General features: G+C 40.0%; 1 protein-coding gene across 1 annotated transcript in view; it reads left to right on the forward strand.

The window, feature by feature from the left end:
* The window catches only part of LOC134602921 (A-kinase anchor protein 8-like), a 62831-nt gene that overhangs the window by 12211 nt on the left and 30951 nt on the right, over positions 1-19669 (forward strand). Inside the window, exons 5-7 of the mRNA XM_063448397.1 lie at positions 2248-2440; positions 3197-3338; positions 19045-19091. Of these exons, the coding sequence (XP_063304467.1) occupies positions 2248-2440; positions 3197-3338; positions 19045-19091 (382 nt within the window). The remainder of the gene's footprint in view (positions 1-2247; positions 2441-3196; positions 3339-19044; positions 19092-19669) is intronic.

The following is a 19669-nucleotide window of genomic DNA, read 5'->3' on the forward strand; positions in this document are numbered from 1 at the left end:
CTTCAGAATCCTTTTCCTTTTTGAATTCGCCGGTCTGGAAACGTCATTCTCAATGCGCGCGCCGCATCACGTGCGCCGTCATACGTCATGACGCACGCGTGATCGGCCTGCGCATGTGCAACCAAGCACAGTCGCACAAAGGACGTTCTAAAGAAAACGTCCATAAATGATGCAGTCTGAGTGTACAGATCCTGACTACCCCCCCCAGCTGACCCCTAACATTCAGTACTAACAGCCTAAGGGGAAGTATAAATAATACCAGTTAAGGAAAAAAGGAGAAGAATATAAAATAAATAAATCCTTTTTTATGAAGTAATTTTTATGCATGTTTGTTGTTTTGGGGTCGAGAGCAATTGATGCCTTTTTATACTGTTATGTATATATATTTTTATATATATATTTTTTTTATACCGTATATACTCTAGTATAAGCCGACCCGAATATAAGCCGAGGCCCCTAATTTTACCCCAAAAAACTTATTGACTCGAGTATAAGACTAGGGTGAGAAATGCAGCAGCTACGGGTAAATCTCTAAATAAAATTAGATCCTAAAAAAATTATATTAATTGAATATTTATTTACAGTGTGTGTATGAGTGCAGTGTTTGAGTGTGTGATGCAGAGCCTTGGTGGGGGTGGGCATTTTTATTATTTTTGTATTTTATTTTAATAGTTTTTTTTGTTATATTAATTTTTTTTAAATTATAATTATTTTATTATTATTATTCATTTTTTTTTTCCGTCCCCCCTCCCTGCTTGATACATGGCAGGGAGGGGGGCTCTCACTCCCTGGTGGTCCAGTGGCATTGGCAGTTTAGTGGAGGGGGCTGGCCGGAAGCACTTACCTCTCCTGCAGCTCCTGTCAGCTCCCTTCTCCTCCGCGCCCATCCATGCAGCTCTTCTGTCAGCTCACAGTGTAAGTCTCGCGAGAGCCGCACTATGACCCCGCGGCTCTCGTGAGACTTACACTGGGAGCTGACAGAGGTGCTGAACGGACTGGCGCGGAGGAGAAGGGAGCTGACAGGAGCTGCAGGAGAGGTAAGCGCTTGCTGCCAGCCCCCAGTCTGTATTATGGCAATGTAAATTGACATAATACAGACACTGACTCGAGTATAAGCCGAGTTGGGGTTTTTCAGCACAAAAAATGTGCTGAAAAACTCGGCTTATACTCGAGTATATACGGTATATACATTTTATATTTGCCTTCATTGTTTTCTTGTTCATTCATTTTGTTCAGTTAATCCTTGTAAGAAGGAATATTCATGTGAAAGATGACTTTCGTTAGTCTGAAGATTCTTCTATGGACTTTGATGTCCCTTTATACGATGCTCTTATTGTGTACCGTTATATGTATACATTTTTTTAATGTCTCTACCTTTGATGTATTTATAGAACAATTAATGTACTTTGTATGTTTTTGTGTTACCTATTGGGAATATAAATAGACTTCTCTTCCACCCACCACATGTATCTATTTACATTCATGTATATATTTTTATATTTATTTTATATTCTTCTCCTTTTTTCCTTAACTGGTATTATTTATACTTCCCCTTAGGCTGTTGGTACTGAATGCTAGGGGCCAGCTGGGGGGTAGGCAGGATCTGTACACTCAGACCACGTCATTTATGGACGTTTTCTATAGAACGTCCTTTGTGCGACTGTGTAAAGTACCAATAAAGATATTCTGCGTTCCAGCTTGGTTGCACATGCGCAGGCCGATCACACGTGCGTCATGACGTATGACGGCGCACGTGATGCGGCGCGCGCATTGAGAATGACGTTTCCAGACCGGCGGATTCAAAAAGGAAAAGGTTTCTGAAGAGAGAAGATGCTCCTGAGGAAGTCGCAAGACGAAACGCGTTGAGCATATCAGGAGGCCCTGCAATTTGGTATCAGCGTTTTTTTAGCATATGTGCTGGCCTTACTATTTGTGCAATACTGTGTCTTTACTTGGATTATCAAGTGCTGGCTTTATTATCTGAACTGTGTTTTTACTTGGATTATCAAGTGGTTCAACTTGTGCACTTTAATTTCTATTTGCACTTGCACTTTGTGTATTCAGTCCAGTATTTATTGTGTTAAGCTGCTTTACCTATGGGTCTCTGGCCTATTGTGCCATTTAAATTCTTCCCTTGAGTTATTTTCCTGTATGTTTATGGGTTGGCAATCTACAACTGGGGAAAAAAAAGAGCAAAAAAAACATTTTTTTAAGGTGCCTCTTATAATCCTATATTTTCTTTCTTAGACTTCCATTCCACTCAGGTTTTGAAGCTTCAAATGGATTTGGATCAAATTCAGGATGTGGTATACCTCCCAGTCTTCTTCCAGCGCCTAGAAACTCCACTTGGGATCCAAACTCAAGGCCATCGTTGGCATACACGAGACACAAAGCCATTACCCAAGATAAAAATTGGTCAAAAAACTGTTCTACCGAAATGGTATTTGCTAGTGTGTGTTAAGTTTTTATTGGTACTCTGCTAGCTGCTCGACTGCTTCTTCTCCAGAAGCCAAAGTGTGTTTCTTTTTTTTTTTTCATTTCTTTTTCTGCTGTAATGATGGGGATTTGGAGACACATTAAAGATGTACAGTGCACTATATCTAAGATGAATATAGAAAATATATGTGAATAGTTGTTTTAATTTGTGACATAAAAATAGATGCATTTTGTAGTGTGTGTGGAACTGCACTCACTCCCATCAGTCTGAGCCAGGGTGCTTGCTGTACCGGAACCAAACACCAGATTCCCAATTTGATAGAGTAAAATGAAAGAGGTCCAGGCACTCCTTGGTTCAAGACAGGCACTTTATTGGAACCACAACAGCTGTTGTGGTTCCAATTAAGTGCCTGTCTTGAACCAAGCAGTGCCTGGACCTCTTTCATTTTACACTATAAAAATAGATGCAGACTTTCGCACAGTAATGACTGGCATATGTTTAATGTTAGGCATAGTGTATTTACACTTTCTTACCCTAGTCCAGACCTTGACAAACAAACGGTTTGATGCTGCATGATTTGTTCACTAAAGCTGGAATTGGGAGAATTGACAAGGTAGTTGCAAAAACAGCTATTTTTACATAATTCTTGAAACTTCTGCAACATTTTCTTTCTGATTTGAGATTAAACGTGTAAAACACATAAAGAATTAAGAGTGTAACTAAAAGCAACATGAATAACCAAAAACTTCTTTCTTCCAGGGAAGTAGTGGTGTACCTATAAACACCATAACAGGTCAATTTAAGAAGAAGTACAGAAAGAAGAAGAAGAAGCCACTTTCCATTTACATAAACGCATCGTATACACGGTCATTTGAAGAAGCAAAGAAAAAGGACTCACCTGGTATGGATATGTGTGTGTCAATATACAAAATATATTGATATAATAATGTGATCTGGATTTTCGGATCTCCAAGGTCACAAAAAATTATAAATGTTTAAATGTGAACTCTGCATAAGAAGTGAACTAACCTATATACACTTGTAAGCCAGGGTCTCCTTCTTTCAATTTGCATTTTACAGCCCTAGGCGGGAAACCAAGTGAGTCATTCCAGTTCATTAATTGAGGCAGAGCAAATGAAATATGCATATTATCTGTCTCCGCTTTACAGATTCTTCAATGTATCTGCCCTTTTGCTGTAATTGTAAGTCTCTTAAAGAACCACTAAAGTCACCTACGCTACTTCGTCTCTATGCAGTTGTCTGGGTGCAGTGTCCCCTTGACCATGCAATGTAAAGCAATCCATTATTTTTTTTTAGAAACTGCAGTGTTTACATTGCATGGCTAAATCATCCTCCTAGTGACTGTCATACTACCAGTATAGAGATGTTTCCGCATGATGGGGGAACCCTTATATGAAAGCATTGATTCAGTGTTTTCCTATGGGGAAGTTTGGATGCACGCATGGTGCTTGCCATGCATTGAGCCCCCAATGCTCCTCTATGCCTCCTCCATGGTGTTGCAGAAGGCAGAGAAAAAAGCAGCGCCCAGGAAGCCTCGATGCTGGAAAGGGGAGGGACGGGGGACTTTTTTTTTTTTTTTAATTGGGGTTACTAAAGTGTTTGGCACACATGTAGGTAGTGCAAACATACATAAAATGTAACTTTTAACCCCTTAAGACCGGAGGGCGTACCATTACGCCCTATTTTAAGCGTCTCTAAGCGCCGCCGGGCGTAATAGTACGCCCTCCGTTTTTTTTTTTTTACTTACCCGGTCGCCGGCGATCGCGGTTGGGGGGACTCCCAGGGAGCCCCCCGCGGCACGTCCGTCCTCCAGCAGCCCCCCCGGCCATGTGAGAGTGAGGTCCTTGTGAGGCCGGGTTAGCTGCCTGCTGCATTGCCAGCAGGGGGGCTGCCTGTAATGACATAAATAAAATAATGGAAATAAATTAAATTAAAAGTTAATCAGTGTTAAAAAAATAAAATATATATGTATGTATGTGTATGTGTATGTATGTGTATGTATGTGTGTGTGTGTGTGTGTATGTATATGTATATATATATATATATGTATATATATATATATATATATATATATATATATATATATATATATATATATATATATATATATATATATATATATAAATGCAGACAGCTCTTGCACTCTTCACTATTTGTAAAGTACCTGGTGCTCTGGTAGCTCATGCACAGCAATAGAAAAAATATACCAGCACTCCTAGGATTTTCAAATGAAGTTTTCCTTTTATTCCAAAGTACAATATCGACGTTTCAGCTCTCCCTCAGAGCTTTCATCAGGACATATACAAAATTCTAAAACATAAACAGACTTATATAGGGAGCTAAAATCAAGGTAAGTACTCACTTTTACAGCTGATTGTCATTTCCCATTCCCGCCCGATTGCTCAGGTTGCCTGTGCATGTACTTCCGGGTATGGTCATGTGACCACCATAAGGAGTTCCGATTCGCCGAGCACATCACGTTTCCTGGGCAACCATGGGCATATTACCTCATTGGTTAATCCCCCGTGTACTGGTGCTGTCAAGGCTCAAAATACATCATTGCCACGGACTTCCTATTTACACGTCACCATGGTAACCTGATTGCAGCCGGGCTGATTTTCTGGGAAGGGAAATGTACAAAGAAACAAACAAAGGGGGAACACACTTATTTATATGTTAATATACCAGGGCTGTGTGAAATCTACTCCTAGAATGTGCATATTAGTAAGGATTATCTACTTAACTGTGCACAATAGTGTGTCTTATACAAAAAGTGCAAATTTTAATCTGCTCATACAAATAAATGAGAAACAATCAACATATGTAAATATATTACAAAAAATTAGTGAAAATATGCTAAATCACTTAGCAAATGTAAATATGTGAAAAAAACGTGTTTAACAAATGTTGCATGAGTTGTTGATAAATGTGATTACATTAAATATGAGGAATTATTATGTGAAAAAAATTGCAAGTGCCACAAACTATTTTACAATCCCCATATTTAACAATTAAGTGTCTGATGTTACCTCTATGAATGAGTCATTATTATATTCCAAGAAATCCTGCTTTTGCGAGCCCACCTTGAATCATTATTTAAAAACATTATTAATATGGAATTCTTAGTTAACAGTAGTAGTAGTATATAACTAAGTCTAAATCACGTCACATATTAAATCACCCCAAAAAAACTGTTAAGGAGTATTTTTCGTTCAGGCCCTTGGGTGCCAAGGTGTTCAGTTGTGTTATCCAATATATTTCGCGTTGCATCAGGAATCTGCCTCTGTCCCCTCCTCGGGCCGATATAGGTATATGTTCAATTGCCACACATCTCAGGGAAGATAGTTGATGTTGGTGTTCCAAAAAATGTCGGGCCACAGGTTTGTCCGACTTGCCATCACGATAGGCAAGCCGGATACTAGATCTGTGGCCCCTAATTCTCTCGCAGAGTGCCGTCTCTGTTTTACCTATATAGTTGAGGCCACAAGGGCATGTCAACTTATAGATAACATGATCCGTCCTGCAATGGATTCGTTGTCTGATTTTATAGATTTTACCAGTGTATGGGTGACTGAAGGTTTTGCAAGGTATGATGTGCCCACAAGTGACACATCCCAAGCACCTAACGCACCCAACATTCTTACTCTCTTTGGCTGCAGGATTATAACAATGTTGCGGATCAGTTCTCACCAACAGATCACGCAAGTTTTTGTTCCGTCTATAACAGAATAACGGTTTTTGACGTAACTCATCTGGGAGAGTGGGATCAACTTCAATTATATTCCAATTTCGACGTATGGATGATGTCAATTCCTTAGATGCAGTGTTAAAATTCATAGGAAAAATGGGTCTGGTGTTAACCATTTTTTTATTAGAGGATGTTGGTGAGGACAACGTCGTTTTAGCCTTCAATACAGCCTTATCAAGGATACTCCTAGGGTACCCGCGTGCCTGGAATTTCTTATACATGTCCCCCAATTGTAGGTCACCTTGGAAGCTTTGAGAGTTGTTACGTAATACCCTTAGAAATTGTGTATAGGGCAAAGACTCTTTAAGATGCTTTGGATGAGCACTTTCAAATCGCAGCAAAGTGTTGCGATCCGTGGATTTAGTGAACAGTTTAAATTCCAACTTCTTATTGATGTTCATAATTTCCACATCCAAAAATTGGACACTCCTCTCATCAATGTTGGCGGTCAGTCTTACCGGTGTAGGTAGCTCGTTGAGATTTTGTACAAACTGTATTGCTTCATTTTTAGAGCCTCGCCACAGAATCAAAATATCGTCGATGAATCTAAAATATTTAACAATTGAATGGCCATATTGTTGAAAGATGTGTTTCATCTCGTATTCATACATATACGCGTTAGCATACATGGGGGCCATCGCTGCCCCCATGGATGTTCCCGCTATCTGGAGGTACCATTGTAATTCAAAACGAAAATAATTGTTCTGTAAAGCAATCATAAGCAATTCCAAAGCAAACTCAATTGATGGACCTTTGTAGCTTGAAGAATGGGTGAGGAGGTCCCGCATGGCCTGCACACCTTCCTCATGTGGGATGATCGTGTACAGGCTCCCTACATCCATTGTAATGAGAACCCCATCGAATTCCTCAACTTGCTTAAGTTGTTGCAGCAGATCAGGGGTATCTCTAATGCAGGTGCTGAGGGACGTTACAGGGTCTTTGAAGATGTAGTCAAGGTACTTAGCTATGGGTTCCAGCAGGCCTTGTACTGCAGAGACTATGGGACGACCCGGCGGTGTTTTTAAATTTTTATGTATTTTTGGTAGTGTGTAAATTATCGGGGTTCTGGGATGTTTCTTTTGTAGGTATTGGAACAGGACCAGATCAATGTGTCCAGCTTGTAGACCAAATTGTAGTGTTTCACTGATTCTGTTGGCAATTAGAGTTGTGGGATCACTGTCCAGTGGTTTATAGGTATCAGTGTCCATTAATTGTTGTTTGATCTCCTTAGCATATTCAGAGTAATTCAAGATCACAATCCCACCACCCTTATCCGCCGGTCGTATTACTATCTCAGGATCCATAGCCAAGTTTTGTACCAATTCACGTTCTTTCTTTGAAAGGTTGGAATGCGTCTGTTTGTGTTTCTTCAACATAGTATCAGTTTCATTTTGGACCGTTGTTAGAAAGGATTTAATGGCCACCTGAGTTGAAGGAGGGTCAAAAGTGCTAGGTGTTCTAAATCTATAAGGTGTCCCAGTAGTTGGTGAGGGAGTCAGAGATTTTGGTTTCTGAAAAAAATCTTTCAGTCTGATAGTGCGACCAAAATTAAACAGTTCTATGTCCCATTGAAAGTGGTTGGGGGGAGTGGTAGGTATGAACGACAGACCTTTACTCAAAATATTCACCTCTAAGGGTGACAGTTCCCTTGTGGATAGGTTGAAGATTGGGATCATTTGCGTATCGGTGGTTTCCCTTTTTGACCAATGGAGACGTCCCTTGCATCCACGTCTGGTATTTGTCCTTTTGCATTTTTGAATTTGCTTCTTGTGACCGTTGTCGGTTGTTTCTCCGCACTCGATTCCCCTTCTCTGTCTAAAAAATGTACAGAGGGTCCTCGTTGACTGCCCTCACCCTCTGATGCAGACTCACCAGATGTTATATCGATGGTGGTGATATTCGGTTTCACTATTCTCTTACGGAACCTTCTCTGTTTCCCCCTCTGCTCACCTGATAGCCATCGGTAGACTGAATGTTCTTGATAGTCCAGTTGCACCCTCTCCATCTTCTGTCTCTTAAATTTGATCAGCTGGTTCTTATATTTGAGGATTTCTTCACTCAATTTCAATGCCGTATTGTTACCCTCCTGTGTATTGAGAAGTAATGCATATTCAGATTCAACATTTTGTATTTTCCTCCGAATTTCCACCAGATCCTCCTTGACATCCTGTATAGTTATAAGCATCAGGTCTAATGAACACTTATTAAGGACTGCTGTCCAGTCCCTGCAAACTTTTGCTTTTACTCTCCCAATTGTAGGGATGTTCCTCACGCGGAACCCCCTTGGTACTTGTTTCGCTCTGTGGTAGTCGGAGAGAAAAATTCCATGGAGGTCTAGATCAACCTCTTTTTTCTTCAACTTCAGAAGTTTGAAATATACATCACGTAGTGTGGTAGTGGTGGGTAACTCTATGCTGGACGTACTCCATAGTATTTCCTCAGCCTGGGCATCGCTGAATTGGAGCGTGGTGGCTTGTGGGGCACATGCCCCTGATTGCTGTAAGAAATCCTCCATCAGCTTATATATTATATTCCTAGCGAACTTGTATCAGATGGTGTGAGCACCTCCAAGCCTCTTCATATGGACGCAATTCAATATAAAAAATAACTTTTATTAGTATGCCTTAAAAAATACTGTTGCTTTAAGAAATGCCAAAATTAAAACAAAATGCTACCGGCAAAATACAAGTGTACTGCCGTTTGCAAGAAAAAATGTCCCAAAAAAGTACAGTCTTTTCCCTTCAATAGTGGGGAAATTTTGCAGTTATTTGCAATAATATTAGTGGGTGCATAGAGAGAGGGATAGCCAGGCCCTCAATAATAACATAAATGCAGACAGCTCTTGCACTCTTCACTATTTGTAAAGTACCTGGTGCTCTGGTAGCTCATGCACAGCAATAGAAAAAATATACCAGCACTCCTAGGATTTTCAAATGAAGTTTTCCTTTTATTCCAAAGTACAATATCGACGTTTCAGCTCTCCCTCAGAGCTTTCATCAGGACATATACAAAATTCTAAAACATAAACAGACTTATATAGGGAGCTAAAATCAAGGTAAGTACTCACTTTTACAGCTGATTGTCATTTCCCATTCCCGCCCGATTGCTCAGGTTGCCTGTGCATGTACTTCCGGGTATGGTCATGTGACCACCATAAGGAGTTCCGATTCGCCGAGCACATCACGTTTCCTGGGCAACCATGGGCATATTACCTCATTGGTTAATCCCCCGTGTACTGGTGCTGTCAAGGCTCAAAATACATCATTGCCACGGACTTCCTATTTACACGTCACCATGGTAACCTGATTGCAGCCGGGCTGATTTTCTGGGAAGGGAAATGTACAAAGAAACATAAACAAAGGGGGAACACACTTATTTATATGTTAATATACCAGGGCTGTGTGAAATCTACTCCTAGAATGTGCATATTAGTAAGGATTATCTACTTAACTGTGCACAAGTTCGCTAGGAATATAATATATAAGCTGATGGAGGATTTCTTACAGCAATCAGGGGCATGTGCCCCACAAGCCACCACGCTCCAATTCAGCGATGCCCAGGCTGAGGAAATACTATGGAGTACGTCCAGCATAGAGTTACCCACCACTACCACACTACGTGATGTATATTTCAAACTTCTGAAGTTGAAGAAAAAAGAGGTTGATCTAGACCTCCATGGAATTTTTCTCTCCGACTACCACAGAGCGAAACAAGTACCAAGGGGGTTCCGCGTGAGGAACATCCCTACAATTGGGAGAGTAAAAGCAAAAGTTTGCAGGGACTGGACAGCAGTCCTTAATAAGTGTTCATTAGACCTGATGCTTATAACTATACAGGATGTCAAGGAGGATCTGGTGGAAATTCGGAGGAAAATACAAAATGTTGAATCTGAATATGCATTACTTCTCAATACACAGGAGGGTAACAATACGGCATTGAAATTGAGTGAAGAAATCCTCAAATATAAGAACCAGCTGATCAAATTTAAGAGACAGAAGATGGAGAGGGTGCAACTGGACTATCAAGAACATTCAGTCTACCGATGGCTATCAGGTGAGCAGAGGGGGAAACAGAGAAGGTTCCGTAAGAGAATAGTGAAACCGAATATCACCACCATCGATATAACATCTGGTGAGTCTGCATCAGAGGGTGAGGGCAGTCAACGAGGACCCTCTGTACATTTTTTAGACAGAGAAGGGGAATCGAGTGCGGAGAAACAACCGACAACGGTCACAAGAAGCAAATTCAAAAATGCAAAAGGACAAATACCAGACGTGGATGCAAGGGACGTCTCCATTGGTCAAAAAGGGAAACCACCGATACGCAAATGATCCCAATCTTCAACCTATCCACAAGGGAACTGTCACCCTTAGAGGTGAATATTTTGAGTAAAGGTCTGTCGTTCATACCTACCACTCCCCCCAACCACTTTCAATGGGACATAGAACTGTTTAATTTTGGTCGCACTATCAGACTGAAAGATTTTTTTCAGAAACCAAAATCTCTGACTCCCTCACCAACTACTGGGACACCTTATAGATTTAGAACACCTAGCACTTTTGACCCTCCTTCAACTCAGGTGGCCATTAAATCCTTTCTAACAACGGTCCAAAATGAAACTGATACTATGTTGAAGAAACACAAACAGACGCATTCCAACCTTTCAAAGAAAGAACGTGAATTGGTACAAAACTTGGCTATGGATCCTGAGATAGTAATACGACCGGCGGATAAGGGTGGTGGGATTGTGATCTTGAATTACTCTGAATATGCTAAGGAGATCAAACAACAATTAATGGACACTGATACCTATAAACCACTGGACAGTGATCCCACAACTCTAATTGCCAACAGAATCAGTGAAACACTACAATTTGGTCTACAAGCTGGACACATTGATCTGGTCCTGTTCCAATACCTACAAAAGAAACATCCCAGAACCCCGATAATTTACACACTACCAAAAATACATAAAAATTTAAAAACACCGCCGGGTCGTCCCATAGTCTCTGCAGTACAAGGCCTGCTGGAACCCATAGCTAAGTACCTTGACTACATCTTCAAAGACCCTGTAACGTCCCTCAGCACCTGCATTAGAGATACCCCTGATCTGCTGCAACAACTTAAGCAAGTTGAGGAATTCGATGGGGTTCTCATTACAATGGATGTAGGGAGCCTGTACACGATCATCCCACATGAGGAAGGTGTGCAGGCCATGCGGGACCTCCTCACCCATTCTTCAAGCTACAAAGGTCCATCAATTGAGTTTGCTTTGGAATTGCTTATGATTGCTTTACAGAACAATTATTTTCGTTTTGAATCACAATGGTACCTCCAGATAGCGGGAACATCCATGGGGGCAGCGATGGCCCCCATGTATGCTAACGCGTATATGTATGAATACGAGATGAAACACATCTTTCAACAATATGGCCATTCAATTGTTAAATATTTTAGATTCATCGACGATATTTTGATTCTGTGGCGAGGCTCTAAAAATGAAGCAATACAGTTTGTACAAAATCTCAACGAGCTACCTACACCGGTAAGACTGACCGCCAACATTGATGAGAGGAGTGTCCAATTTTTGGATGTGGAAATTATGAACATCAATAAGAAGTTGGAATTTAAACTGTTCACTAAATCCACGGATCGCAACACTTTGCTGCGATTTGAAAGTGCTCATCCAAAGCATCTTAAAGAGTCTTTGCCCTATACACAATTTCTAAGGGTATTACGTAACAACTCTCAAAGCTTCCAAGGTGACCTACAATTGGGGGACATGTATAAGAAATTCCAGGCACGCGGGTACCCTAGGAGTATCCTTGATAAGGCTGTATTGAAGGCTAAAACGACGTTGTCCTCACCAACATCCTCTAATAAAAAAATGGTTAACACCAGACCCATTTTTCCTATGAATTTTAACACTGCATCTAAGGAATTGACATCATCCATACGTCGAAATTGGAATATAATTGAAGTTGATCCCACTCTCCCAGATGAGTTACGTCAAAAACCGTTATTCTGTTATAGACGGAACAAAAACTTGCGTGATCTGTTGGTGAGAACTGATCCGCAACATTGTTATAATCCTGCAGCCAAAGAGAGTAAGAATGTTGGGTGCGTTAGGTGCTTGGGATGTGTCACTTGTGGGCACATCATACCTTGCAAAACCTTCAGTCACCCATACACTGGTAAAATCTATAAAATCAGACAACGAATCCATTGCAGGACGGATCATGTTATCTATAAGTTGACATGCCCTTGTGGCCTCAACTATATAGGTAAAACAGAGACGGCACTCTGCGAGAGAATTAGGGGCCACAGATCTAGTATCCGGCTTGCCTATCGTGATGGCAAGTCGGACAAACCTGTGGCCCGACATTTTTTGGAACACCAACATCAACTATCTTCCCTGAGATGTGTGGCAATTGAACATATACCTATATCGGCCCGAGGAGGGGACAGAGGCAGATTCCTGATGCAACGCGAAATATATTGGATAACACAACTGAACACCTTGGCACCCAAGGGCCTGAACGAAAAATACTCCTTAACAGTTTTTTTGGGGTGATTTAATATGTGACGTGATTTAGACTTAGTTATATACTACTACTACTGTTAACTAAGAATTCCATATTAATAATGTTTTTAAATAATGATTCAAGGTGGGCTCGCAAAAGCAGGATTTCTTGGAATATAATAATGACTCATTCATAGAGGTAACATCAGACACTTAATTGTTAAATATGGGGATTGTAAAATAGTTTGTGGCACTTGCAATTTTTTTCACATAATAATTCCTCATATTTAATGTAATCACATTTATCAACAACTCATGCAACATTTGTTAAACACGTTTTTTTCACATATTTACATTTGCTAAGTGATTTAGCATATTTTCACTAATTTTTTGTAATATATTTACATATGTTGATTGTTTCTCATTTATTTGTATGAGCAGATTAAAATTTGCACTTTTTGTATAAGACACACTATTGTGCACAGTTAAGTAGATAATCCTTACTAATATGCACATTCTAGGAGTAGATTTCACACAGCCCTGGTATATTAACATATAAATAAGTGTGTTCCCCCTTTGTTTGTTTCTTTGTACATTTCCCTTCCCAGAAAATCAGCCCGGCTGCAATCAGGTTACCATGGTGACGTGTAAATAGGAAGTCCGTGGCAATGATGTATTTTGAGCCTTGACAGCACCAGTACACGGGGGATTAACCAATGAGGTAATATGCCCATGGTTGCCCAGGAAACGTGATGTGCTCGGCGAATCGGAACTCCTTATGGTGGTCACATGACCATACCCGGAAGTACATGCACAGGCAACCTGAGCAATCGGGCGGGAATGGGAAATGACAATCAGCTGTAAAAGTGAGTACTTACCTTGATTTTAGCTCCCTATATAAGTCTGTTTATGTTTTAGAATTTTGTATATGTCCTGATGAAAGCTCTGAGGGAGAGCTGAAACGTCGATATTGTACTTTGGAATAAAAGGAAAACTTCATTTGAAAATCCTAGGAGTGCTGGTATATTTTTTCTATTGCTATATATATATATATATATATATATATATATATATATATATATATATATATATATATATATATATATATATATATATATATATATATATATATATATATATATATATATATATACTTAGATCATGTATATATATTGTGTGTGTGTGTGTGTGTGTGTGTATATATATATATACATATACACACTCACACATACAGTCTAAATATATATATATTATCAAATTACACGTATACTGATTAAATATATATATTTATATATAATATAAAAAATATGTAAATACGTAAAAAAAATAAAAAAAATAAAATCTATAGATGTGTTATTTCGTTTTAACTGTATTGTAATATTAATATATATTTATATCAAAATACACGTAGAACGAAATAATATATATCTATATACATAAATATATACGTATATATTTATGTATATAGATATATATTTCGTTCTGTGTGTGTGTGTATATGTGTGTGTGTGTGTATATATATATATATATATATATATATATATATATATTTATATACATACACACACACACACACATCCGTGTGTGTGTGTATATATATATGTGTGTGTATGTGTGTATATATATATATATATATATATATATATTCTACACATATATGTATGTAATATTTTTCATTAATTAGGTATCTTGATTAATTACAATTAGCCTGACAACCCATGCTGAAAGTATAGGGAATTTAATTTACTAGCACTATATTTAACCCTATAACTTTCCAAGACACCATAAAACCTGTCCATGGGGGGTACTGTTCTACTCGGGAGACTTCGCTGAACACAAATATAAGTGTTTTAAAACAGTAAAATGTATTACAACGATGATATCGCCAGTAAAAGTGATGTTTTTTTCATTTTTCACGCACAAACAGCACTTACACGGACGATATTATTGCTGCGGTACTTTTTACTATTTTGAAACACAAATATTTGTGTTCAGCGAAGTCTCCCGAGTACAACAGTACCCCTCATGTACAGGTTTTATGGTGTTTTCAAAAGTTACAGCGTCAAATATAAGGCTTGTGTTTCATTTTTTTCACATTTAAATTCGCCAGATTGGTTAAGTTGCCTTTGAGACCCTATGGTAGCCCAAGAATGAAAATTACCCCTATGATGACATACCATTTGCAATAGTAGACAACCCAAAGTATTGCAAACTTTTTTTAGTAGCCACTTAGTCACAAACACTGACCAAAATTGCCGTTTTTTGTATTTTTCACTCACAAACAAATACTAACGCTAACTTTGGCCAGTATTTGTGACCAAATGGCTATTAAAAATGACTGGACACACCCCATTTGCAATACCTTGGGTTGTCTACCATTGCAAATGGTATGCCATTATGGGTGTGAATTTTATTCCTGGGCTACTATACAGTCCCAAAGGCAACGTAACCAATCTGGCGAATTTCAATTTCAAATGTAACGTGCTGTATTTGACCCTGTAACTTCCCAAAACACCATAAAACCTGTACATAGGGGGTACTGTTTTACACGTGAGACTTTGCTTTTACTGCCATAAAATACACATATTTGTATTCAGCAAACAGTATTATGACATTGACAGTTAAAATGTCATGTAGAACTAAAAAAAAAATAACAAAATGTCTTATTTTCTCCCATTTATATCATATTAAATTATGTTTCATAGCTAAATATTTGAAATTAAATGAAAGCCCTGTTTCCTCTGAATAAAATTATATATAGTAAGGGGGGTGCATTTAATATGAAAGAGGTGAATTACGGTTGGACAGACATATAGCGCAAATGCCAGGTTTTGTTTACGTTTTGTTTTGTTCACAACGTGTACATTTGGCTCCGTCCTTAAGGTGTTAATCTCTACTATGTTTATATATACCATGTTTGAATACACAAAACATAGTTATTTAGTTTGTTGGCATTTAATTTTGTTAAATATATACCAATTTCATACAAAGAAATCCTTCAAATATGCTATAAACTTCTAATGTCTCAAACTATTGCGTCAACTATACTGCAACTTATTGATAATGATTACATCTAGACAAAGCAATTTTTCCCAAGAGAGAATTTAGAATAGGGCTCCCACAGCAACCTGGGTGCCATGGTCAAGCTCCTACAATACCTAATAGTTAACCACCATCCAGCATCAATTCAAAGCCCAGCAGCTAGAATCAAGAGTAATCCACTAAATATTGTATTCACCAAAACTAGAGAATGGGAAACAAACACTGTCGACATCTCATACAAACAACTATCTCTTATCCAGATAAATATTTCTAACAGAAGGTTTGTAAATAAGTGAGAAAAGGACAACAGGGTAAAGTAACCAAACATAATGAAGGAAAATAGTAATGAGCTTAAGTCTGCAGAAAGAGAATACCGAAGCTCCTAACTGCATCTGTCTAAAGATACCACACTAAGCTCCGTCTAGGCTTGGCCCCAATGCGCATTCCACCAATCTCAAGGGGTCGGATCAGGTTTGTGTTCCTTTGACTTCTACTTCGTTTGTGATATTAAGTTTTTACCATGCCATCCATCTATTATGCTAAAAGCCGTGTGCAGACCTGCTGGTTGGCTGAGAGCAGTCAGCTGATGCTCTCAGCCAATCAGTGAATCCCATTTAAACAAAACTGGCTTGGAAAGAAACATACCTTTTTTCCAAGCCAGTTTAGTGAATGGGGAGTCTCTGATGGGTTGAGAGTGTCATCTGGCCACTCTCAGCCATTCAGCTGCACTCCCTTAATCTTAAATTTCAGAAGCCAGGTGCCGCCAGTGGGAGGGAGCTGAGATCGGCGCTAGAGGCGATTTTGGGTTAAAAATGTTTAACCCACTGAAGGTAAGAATGTGCCTGGGGCCTCCTGGCACTAGAACAATTTAATTTATTGTCAATCTTTCTTTTATTGAGGCATAAAATTGCAAGGATACAGAATGAAGAGAGGGAGATGATACAGTAAATACATGTAGGGGTCATAACAGCTCAATATATATCACCTCAGATAGTCTTCTGCCTCTTTTTTTTATATATTAAATAGATGGATCAATGGCTCACACGTGACTGCATAACAATAATATAGAACAATAGAAACAATACAAATTTTGTGTAACTAGTAGATACGTAAGGAGGATTAGCCAGGCAACAAGTAGTAAGTAGTTAAGCATTAATCCGAGTTGCTGCACTTTTTATAATTAAGTAGAAATGTTTCCGGGTCTTAGACCTATGTGCAGAGTGACAGAGAATTACATGTTTAGGTTTAGGACTAAAGATAAACTGTAAAACATTTAGACCACTGGGCCCAAGGACACAACAATAGATCGAACAAGCTGGCACCGCCACAGCCACTGGTGCAGGCAGACACCCTGATGGATTTTAACAGTCGTATGGCATAGAATAACCGTGCACATTTTTAGTATTATACAGAGTAGGTGACAGGTTGAGAGACGAACAGGCTTATATATTTTACCTTACTGATAGCTTAATGGTATGCTTGCTTGCTCAATGACAGGTCAGATTAGCCTATGCGAGAGTAGACGGGTTTTAAGCAGTATATAGGCATGCAGCAAACCTTCTACAGCAGTGATATCAAATGGTGCTCAGTGGGAAGTACTTTTGAGGATTGTGCATTAGATGATAACATTGACATTTCTGTGTATGGTTATAGCGGGTTGGACTTAGCATGCTAGGTACAACTCCCAGGCGCACAATAGCATAATATACGTTATATTATGGTAGTCTGCTCTACTGGCATATCCCGCTAGTAATTGCAGAGCTAGCCTACCCTAACCATCATTGGCATACAAGTCAACCTTTTATTAGTACTGCAGTTAGGCTTAAATATTTAGGCATATATGTGTAGGACTAGGTAAGCTAGGATCTGTACTAGTCTACAGTAGTGAATAAAAATCCAGAATCAAAAACAAAACATATTAGCCATATAAATCACTGTAGCCCTATTAACCCATACGCTACTGGCATTGCAGTTTAGGGCAATCCCTTCAACGTTTAGACTTGTAGGATAAGGTAATGAAAGATAAGAACTCAAGTCCAAGTTAGTGCTGTGCTAGGATATAAATGGCACATTAGCATACGGTGTCTGTGTAGTCCAACTAGGCAACAGTCTGGATAGGAATGGGGGCCAGACCTGCAGTTTGAGTCCAGTTTCAGCCGACGCCAGTGCGTGGGAGCCCGCTGAGGCAGGTATGGGGCATCGTGAGACAGGCGCAGAGCTTGGCATCCCTCCAGCCCCAGGCTCTAAGGAGAGCTCGCATCTCATTGCCACGGAGTCGGTTGCTCACGTTTGAGTCCGGATCCTTCCTCTGGTGGGGATAGCTTGAGCTCCAGGTGTTTCTATGCCGCCTGCGGCGTCTGGGCTTCAGCTGCTGTGGATGATGCTGGGAGATTGCCTCCCTGTGTGCTCCCTGCCCGGGTGGGCCTTTGAATGCAGGTACTCTTTGAGGCTTGATAGTTGAGCCCAGAGGGGGCCCGCTCTTCCCCTGCCTCTCTTCGCTCCGCTCACCTCTCCAGTCCCGGGTTGATTCTGCCACGGTGCGAGCCTCCAGTTTGGCCCAGAAGCGCTCGAAGGCTGCGTCTATACGCTCAGCTAGGGAGTCTATTGTGTTCCCCTGGGTCGCTGCCAACAGGGTGGACTTGTGTTGGGCCTGTTCAGCCGCCATCTTGCGTGTGGGTGCTGTGGCCTGTGCTTGTGTCTTATTACCGGATTACTGTGTGCTCGGGTCTGCGTGATGGGCCAGTGGGGACCGGGATAACCCCCGCCGGTCCAAAGGGGGGGGGGGCAGCTTCAAGAGGGGGCCACACCTTCAGCCCTCGAACCAGGAGAGCGGCCGTCTCCCCTCGGCCCGAGCGTGGGTAGGCCTCTAGCCTCGTGACGGGTAATCCAGCGGGAGGGACCCTTACATCGGGTATCCCCAGGTGCAGTGTCGTCCCGTGGGTAAGAAGGTTGCAGGCTGCGGGTTGCCAGAGTGAGTGGACATGGATTAGTCCCCGAAAATTGAAGCTTGGCCCGGGAGCTCTAGCTGAGCACGTCCAGGCAGCATGGCAGTCAAGCTCCGCCCCCGAACAATTTAATTTAGATGAAGTTGTTATAGTGCCTTATAATTCCGTTTAAACAGTGTTACTGCAAAAGTATGCCATAAAGCTGTGTTGGCTAGAAACCTTTAAACCTGACTAGCAGATAATAACTTGACACTTTTAACCTCTCCCTGGGAAAAAAATACATTCTCAGTTCTTACATGTTTTCTACTTGCCTTTCTTTCTCTTTTAGCAGAACAAAAGATACTGGATCAGTCAAAGACACAGAACAAGACAGCTGTGAGTATTATGCAGGAGTAGCCAAAATGTTCCACTGATTATTTAGACTGTAAATAGAGGCATATTTAAATGTGGGTCTTCCTGTTTTATTACATTAACACATAGTCAAAAGTGCTTATTTGCTGGGCAGTTTTTGTAAGCCATACAAGAATTTATAGTGCACTTGTCCATACAATCTGTGTGAGTACCACCTAGTCTCGCACATTTGTGGATTACATGTCATCTTTTCTTAATTGCTACGTGTTCATATTTTGTTTTCCCATTATCGTATTACTCTTTTGAATTACTTGCAAGTTAAATACATAAATATATCTTTAAAGATGGATTCTAAAGTATACTTAAAGGACCACTTCACAGGCAAAAACATGGGAAAACAAAATAATTGCAGTTTAGTAGCTATAATCCAATGAATGCATACATACATGTATTCATTGGGTGTATATCTTACAAAAAGCTGCAGTTTTATGAAGCCTTTGCAAGCCCTCCCCTTTAAAAACCAATCAGAGTTCATGTGCCTGCTTGTACACGTGTGCAAATAGTGTTCAGAAAGAACACTGGTCTGATATTGGGTATGAGAA

Source organism: Pelobates fuscus, chromosome 3 (assembly GCF_036172605.1).
Source record: "Pelobates fuscus isolate aPelFus1 chromosome 3, aPelFus1.pri, whole genome shotgun sequence".
Classification (NCBI taxonomy): domain Eukaryota; kingdom Metazoa; phylum Chordata; class Amphibia; order Anura; family Pelobatidae; genus Pelobates; species Pelobates fuscus.